Below are 6,834 nucleotides of genomic sequence, written 5' to 3'. Positions count from 1 at the left end.
CACAACGCGTCCCCAATAAACATTGGTAAAGAGTTGAAGGTGCTGATGCAATACTTGCCGAGATATAGTCATTTGTTTGACCCTCATACTGCAGCTTTCTACAGTACGACCCCGAGGTTTCACCAACATTGAGACATAATAATATTCTATTCGCATACAAATATTCAGTGAAGCTTCCCCGCTGAGTTCTGTAACATCTGGCATTTTCCATGTAGGAAGAATTCAATGTAATATATTTACCCAAATCACATGATTTTTATAATTCTGACTATTGGATAAACAGAAGGGAAAACAGAGAGTGCTCCCCTCGTAAACAAGCTTCCTTAAATGCAGTTGATGTTGCCCGATCACTGGGCAAATGTCATTTAATTTTAAGCCTATTTATTTCACATACATTTCATATAAAATGTATGTAAAATAAATACGATTAAAACTGAATGACATTCAAGCTTCATTGACAGCATTTAAGGAAGCTTTTTTGGCCCTTTTGTTGTGGCCCACCAGCAGCAGAATCAGACAGTGAGGAAATTGGGGAGGAACATGGGCCAGTCCTGGAGTCTGGGGAAGGCTCTGATGAGGGCTCTGTGTCGGAGGCAGAGATGGGGCCAGGGCTATCCAACAGTTATCAGCTGCCTTAAGAGTTGAAGATCAGTGGAGCAGAAGAACAGCTGGAGCCTGTTCCCAATGTGTGCATGTGCAGAGCTGCAAGGGAACAGCTAAGGAACAAGGGTCAACTGAGGAGTAAAGGCAGAGGTGGACGGTGAATGGCCCCTCCCATAGGGAATAGAGAGAAGTGAAAAGGGAGGGGGCGTTTGCAGGAGACAATTAATTCAATTCATTAGAGCGAAGATCTTGACTTCTTGCCAAGGAATTGCTGCTACAGCGTGGCGTTTGGAAGATATCGGCCTGGCAGCTCTCCAAGCCTAATCAAAGTCTGTAGTTGTGAAATCTCTTGAAAGACTGTTGGCCGGGACTTTGCTGGAGAGGAATTCCCTTTAACCTAAATAAAGAGATTTTATCGGGACGAGGAGTTGGTTTCATGATCTTGGGAAGCTTAGGTCAGAACACCTTCACAAAAATGAGCTGCCTCTGTTTTTCTTTCCATTTATCTCATGGTCAGAATTTAAAAATCATGGGATTTGGGTAACCGCATTACGTTGAATCCTTCCTATATGGAAAATGCCAGATATTATTGAACTTGGTGGGGAAGCTTCACTGATTTCAGGGGAAGACACTATGTATGTAATGTAGGCTTAGAATCACTGGCATCCCCAGAGTGGGTCAATAAAGGCAAAATGGCCGCCTCATCAAAGCTCTGCCTCATTTGTACACACATCAAAGTTGCATCACACCCAAAGGGCAAAACTTTGATCATGCTGCCACAATCATTGCGTTGCCATTTATTTACTCCTCTTCCAACAGACGCCGGTAGGTATGGTATAAATTTCTCTCTTTTTTTGCAATGTGAATAATCGAGACAGGCAAAGAGAGAAATATTCAGAAGCAACGACGACCCATTGAGGGATGATAAGCAGTTCCTGATATTTTCTGATGGAGTTCCCCCCCCCTCTTCTCCCTTAAAATTCACTTAAAATTTTTATCTCAGGGTGAAAATAGGCTCTGAGACATTCAGTGGAAGATTTCCCTGTACTCAGCTAGAATTTTAGATGAACACCTGAAGGTATGACTTGAAGCTAGATGATAGCACTGAGTTACATTTCCAAAGGGAAAAACGAAAGATCTTTTTTTTTTTAGAACAATACACCCCATAACATAGAAATAAACATAGAAACATCCCTATCGTGTAATCTCTATAATTATTCACAATTGTTAAAGATGACTGTGCTATAGATACATTGAAAATTATTCGTAGGCTGATTTGATGTTGTTTTACACACTCTAAACCAGTGATGGCTAACCTCTTGTTGGATGCCAAAAATGGAAGCGCCCATAATGCACCCATAATGCAAAGTGCGCTCCCACATGTGCATGCACTGCCGGGGCACTTCTCACAGCCAAGATGAGCTTGGTATTTCCTCTGGGGGCCTGGGGGAGGCCGTTTTTGCCCTCCCCATGCTCCAGGAAAGCCTATGGAGCCTGGGGAGGGCAAAAAAACAGGCCTACTGGAAGTTTGGAAATGGACCATTTCCAGCTTCCGGAGGGCCTCTGGAGGGCCAGGGGAGGCCCTTTTCACCCTCCCCCGGCCTCCCGGAGGCCCTCCGGAAGCTGGAAACAGTTATTTCCGAACTTCCGGTGCGCCCGGTAGACCTGTTTTTTTGCCCTCCCCAGGCTCCATAGGCTTTCCTGGAGTCTCAGGAGGCCTTCCCTGGCCCCCTGGAGGGCCTCTGGAAGCCATAAATGATCCATTTCCAAACTTCCGGTAATCCTGGTGGGCCCGTTTTTCACCCTCCTCAGCTCCGGAGACTTTCCTGGAGCCTGGGGAGGGCAAAAACAGCCCGGAGAGGCAAAAATCAGTTGGCCGGCATGGGCATATGCACTGGAGCTGAGATAGGGCAAACAGCTCATGCCTGCAGAGGTGGCTCCACACGCCAGAGGTTTGCCATCACAGGCCTAAACTATGTGGATGCTGGATTTACTATTAGAGCCCATTGAGGTGATGTGGTGAAGCTGTCAGGCTAGAATGGGGGAATCAGGGGTGGGTTCTTGCCAGTTGTAACCTCTTCTATAGAAGAGGTTCCACAAATCTACAGTGCTGTTTAGAACCAGTTCCAGCTCCCCCCCCCCCCCCCCCCCGCCCGTCCGCACATCATCAAGATGAAGAACGAGAGGAGGAATTCTGGGAGTTGAAGTCCACAAGTCTTAAAGCTGTCACGTTTGAACAACCCTGGGGGTTTTTTCCTAAAGGGTTAGGGGTGCAAGGGTCTTGTAAATTCAGAGCTTTAAGACTTGCGTGCTTCAATGCCAGAGTTCCTGAGCCAACATTTTGGTTGCTAAGCAGGAGCGTTGTTAAGTGAGTTTCACCACATTTTACAAGTTGGCCACGCCCACCCAATCACATGTTGGAAGCCACTCCTACCCAGTCACATGGCCGGCAAGCCACTCCCACAAAGCAGGCCACACCTACAGAAGAGGTTCTAAAATATTTTGAAACCCACCACTGGGGGGGATGCAGCTGCAGGTCCACCTTGGAAAAGGAGCAAGTAGCTTTGGGTGGGTTAGGGTTAGGGTTAGGGTTAGGGTTAGGGTTAGGGTTAGTCTCTTCCAACTAACAAGAGCTATAGGGTTGTTGATGATGGCCGGGCAGAATGAGAAGCTGGAGGGCTAAGCTCATTGCTTTCAAAACCTGCGTGAAAATTGGGCTGCACGTCTAACAAAATAAAGTAATTGTGCTAGACAAGCTTGGGAATGTAGGAATTTGTGAAACTCCGTATTGGGCCAGTAGCAGTGGTGGGTTTCGAATTTTTTTGAACCTACTCTGTGGGTGTGGCCTCCTTTGTGGGAGTGGCTTGCCGGCCATGTGACCTGGTGGGAGTGGCTTGCAGGCCATTTGTTCTCTCTCTCTCTCTCTCTCTCTCTCTCTTTCCTTCCTTTTGTCTCTCTGTCCCTTTTTCCTTTTATCTTTCTCTCACTTTTTCTTTCTTTTTCTTTTTTTATTTGTTTCTTTCTTCCTTTCTTTCTCTTTCTTTTTCTCTCTCTGTTTGAGTCTGTGTGTGTGTGTGTGTGTGTGTGTGTGTGCGCGCGTGTGTGAGTGGTGGGTTTCAAAAATTTTTGGAACCTCTTCTGTAGGTGTGGCCTGCTTTCTGGGTCCACTGGTGGAACCTCTTCTAACCGGTTCGGTAGATTTGACGAACCGGTTCTACCGAATAGGTGCAAACTGGTAGGAACCCACCTCTGGCCAGTAGTGCATATATCTCTGCCTAGAGTAGACTCTTTTGTAAAGCCAGTATTTATTTATTGATTTGATTTGATTTGAGCTGAGCTGAGCTTAAGTATTTCTATAGTTGTCCATCTCAACAAGTGACTCGGGAGGTGTACATCATAAAAGTTCTCTATAGTGTGGTCTAGTGGTTAAGGTACTAGGCTAGAAGCTGGTGGACATTGTTGTGGTGGGCCACAACCAATACACCACAAAGCCTGGGATTTATTAGTGAGTGATAAATTATTCTTTCTATCTCTAAAATATTTTGAATCTCAAGGCAGGAAAACAGAATTGATGCTTTTAATGCAGAAACACCGCCACAGGTCATATAGAAACTGTGTCTCTCTTTCATGGGCAAATCATTTTTAACCTTGTACGTGGTAGAGATTTGTGTCTGGGGCACCATAGTTGAGTTTACTGAATCGTATTTTTTGTTCTCCCTTGTAATCGATGCATACTTTAACCTGCATGGCGTAGACCATCATCCCAAAATTGGGTTTCAGTTCTGATTCAGATGCTTCCCTTGCCTTCCTTCTCTCCTTTTTCTTTTAAATCGTCTTGCTGAACTTTGAAAAAAAAAAAAACAATACAGCAGATTGTGCGTGAGCTATTTGAGTATTGATATTCTCCATTTGATTTCACTTTTCCATTTGGGGCTCTTTAGAAACGACTGGGCTGGATGTACTTCAACAAAAGCTCGCCTCCTTGCTCAGAAAAATATGATCTTTGTTGTCATCATTTTATCATCATCTTCCTCCTCTTCATCCTCCTGCAGACCTTTGAAGAGAGAGCTATGGATTCTTGAAAAGCCCCCAACCCTCACCCCAAAAGAGGGGGGAGGTAGCTTGGGCCTTAGGTTAGCTTCATTGACCGAATGGCTTCGTGGTCTGGAGGAGCGGCGGGGTTTCTCTCTCCACACGCAGCAGCATTCGGAGCTCGGGGGTGCTCAGGTCTCCTTTTGATCCAACCTGTGTGAAAGATGAGTGCTGTGTGCCCTTTGTCTAGCCAGCTGTGAGGGGGTCTGTCTTCTGGCTGCAGGGCTGCAACTGAGGTGGAGCATCCTGGAGAGAAGAGAGAGAGAGATAGAGAGAGAGAGAGAAGGGAGGGAGAGAGGGAAAGAGAGAAAGAGAGCTAGAGGAAGGGAGAAAGAGAGGGGAAGAGAGAATAGAGAGAGACACAGAGAAACAGAGAGAGGAGAGAACAAGGAGGGAGGGAGGGAGAGCTAGAGAGGAGGGGAAAAAAAGAAAGAGAGAAAGAGAGACACAGAAAGAGAGAGAGAAGGAGAGAAAGGGAAGGAGGGAGGACAGAAAGAGAGAAAAGAGAGCTAGAGGAAGGGAGAAAAAGAAAGAGAAGGGAAGAGAAAATAGGGAGGGGAGGGAGAGAAACAGAGAGAGGAAAGAAAGGGAGGGAGAGCTAGAGGGAGGGAGAAAAAGAAGAGAGAGAGAAGAGACACAGAAATAGAGAGAGAAGAGAGAAAGGGAAGGAGGGAGGGACAGAAAGAGAGAAAAGAGAGCTAGAGGAAGGGAGAAAAGAGAGGGGAAGAGAAAATAGAGAGAGAGAAACAGAGAAACAGAGAGAGGAAAGAAAGGGGAGGAGAGCTAGAGGGAGGGAGAAAAAGAAAGAGAGAAGAGACACAGAAAGAGAGAGAGAAGAGAGAAAGGGAAGAAGGGAGGGACAGAAAGAGAGAAAAGAGAGCTAGAGGAAGGGAGAAAGAGAGAGGGGAAGAGAAAATAGAGAGAGAGAAACAGAGAAACAGAGAGAGGAAAGAAAGGGAGGGAGGGAGAGCTAGAGGGAGGGAGAAAGAGAGGGAAGAGAAAGAGAGAGAAGACAGAAAGGGAGAGAGGGAGAGAGAAGAGAGCTGGAGGGAGAACGAGAAAGGGGGAGAGGAGAGAAAGGAAGAGGGAGGGGGAGAGAAAACAGCTAGAGGAAGGGAGAAAGAGAAGAAAGAGGAAGGGAGAGAGAGAAAAGAGAGAGAGGAAGGGAGAGAGGGAGAAGAGAGGAAGGAAGGAAGGAAGGAAGGGGGAGAGAAGAGAGGGCGAGAGAATAAGAGAGAGCAGTCCCAGACTGTGGGACGAAGCAGAGCCAGGAGTGGGGGGGGGGGGAGGCGGAGTGGCGTTGGAAGAGAGATCTGATTTCACTCCCCTGTGTTGAGAGCCTACACAGGCGTGGAGGTGCACCGCTTCAGACGAGGGCGAGAGACCAAAGGCTAAGGATGACTCTGCCTCTTTTGCTTGTTACAGACAAGAATGTTTCCTGGTGGCTCTTTGTACAACTCACAGCGGAGGGGATGGGAAATACTTGTATAGCTCTCCAAACACATGCCGCGTAAGAATGTCGGAGGTAAGGAAAGTTTCTTCTTTTTAAAAAAATAACCGCCCGTGCATGGATTCGGAGGGGAGACGCTTTCCCCACAACCTCTTCCAGATTCTCTCTCTCTCCCTCTCTCCTCTCCCTCTCCCTCTCTCTCTCTCTCTCCCTCCCTCTTTCCCCTTCTTCGCCTTCCTTGCAATAGCTCCAACGTCCCGGACTACCAAGCAAATAGATTTCCAGCAGATTCCTGTCCTGCATTGCAACGGTCGGCTGAACTGCGGGACCAGATTCTGCAGAATAATTTGTCGGGAGTCTCGCAGCCTTTTCATTCTTGCTGATGGGGTGTGTGTGTGCGCGCGTGTTTCCAATTCGTTTCCACGGCAACGGATGGCCAAGAAAATGGGTTTTGGTTTGATTTGATTTCTTTTTTTTGCAAACGCGGGTTCGAAAAAGAGGCGCGTCTTCGGAGTTGCCTTATTTTTTGCTTCCAGGTGGTTGAGAACCCCGTTTCGCTCAAGTTTTTCCCCCTGGTCCCTGTTGCGGGCGAAGCAGAGGCACCTGTACATTGCGACGAGCTTGGCAGCGTTTTAATCCCGACCAACTTTTTGCACGGGCAGTTTAGTAGCTACCAAATGCACGGTTTG

The 6,834-nt window shown here is 47.0% G+C and overlaps 1 protein-coding gene across 1 annotated transcript in view; it reads left to right on the top strand.

Annotated features, from left to right (window-relative positions):
* The first annotated feature begins 6,062 nt into the window (after window positions 1-6,062).
* Window positions 6,063-6,834, top strand: part of BNC1 (basonuclin 1) — a 38,778-nt gene continuing 38,006 nt past the window's right edge. Inside the window, exon 1 of the mRNA XM_032232475.1 lies at window positions 6,063-6,220. Coding sequence (XP_032088366.1) covers window positions 6,212-6,220 — 9 coding nt within the window. The 5' untranslated portion in view covers window positions 6,063-6,211. The remainder of the gene's footprint in view (window positions 6,221-6,834) is intronic.

This window comes from Thamnophis elegans, chromosome 16, assembly GCF_009769535.1.
Source record: "Thamnophis elegans isolate rThaEle1 chromosome 16, rThaEle1.pri, whole genome shotgun sequence".
Lineage (NCBI taxonomy): Eukaryota > Metazoa > Chordata > Lepidosauria > Squamata > Colubridae > Thamnophis > Thamnophis elegans.
This window is presented reverse-complemented; position numbering and strand designations above follow the sequence as displayed.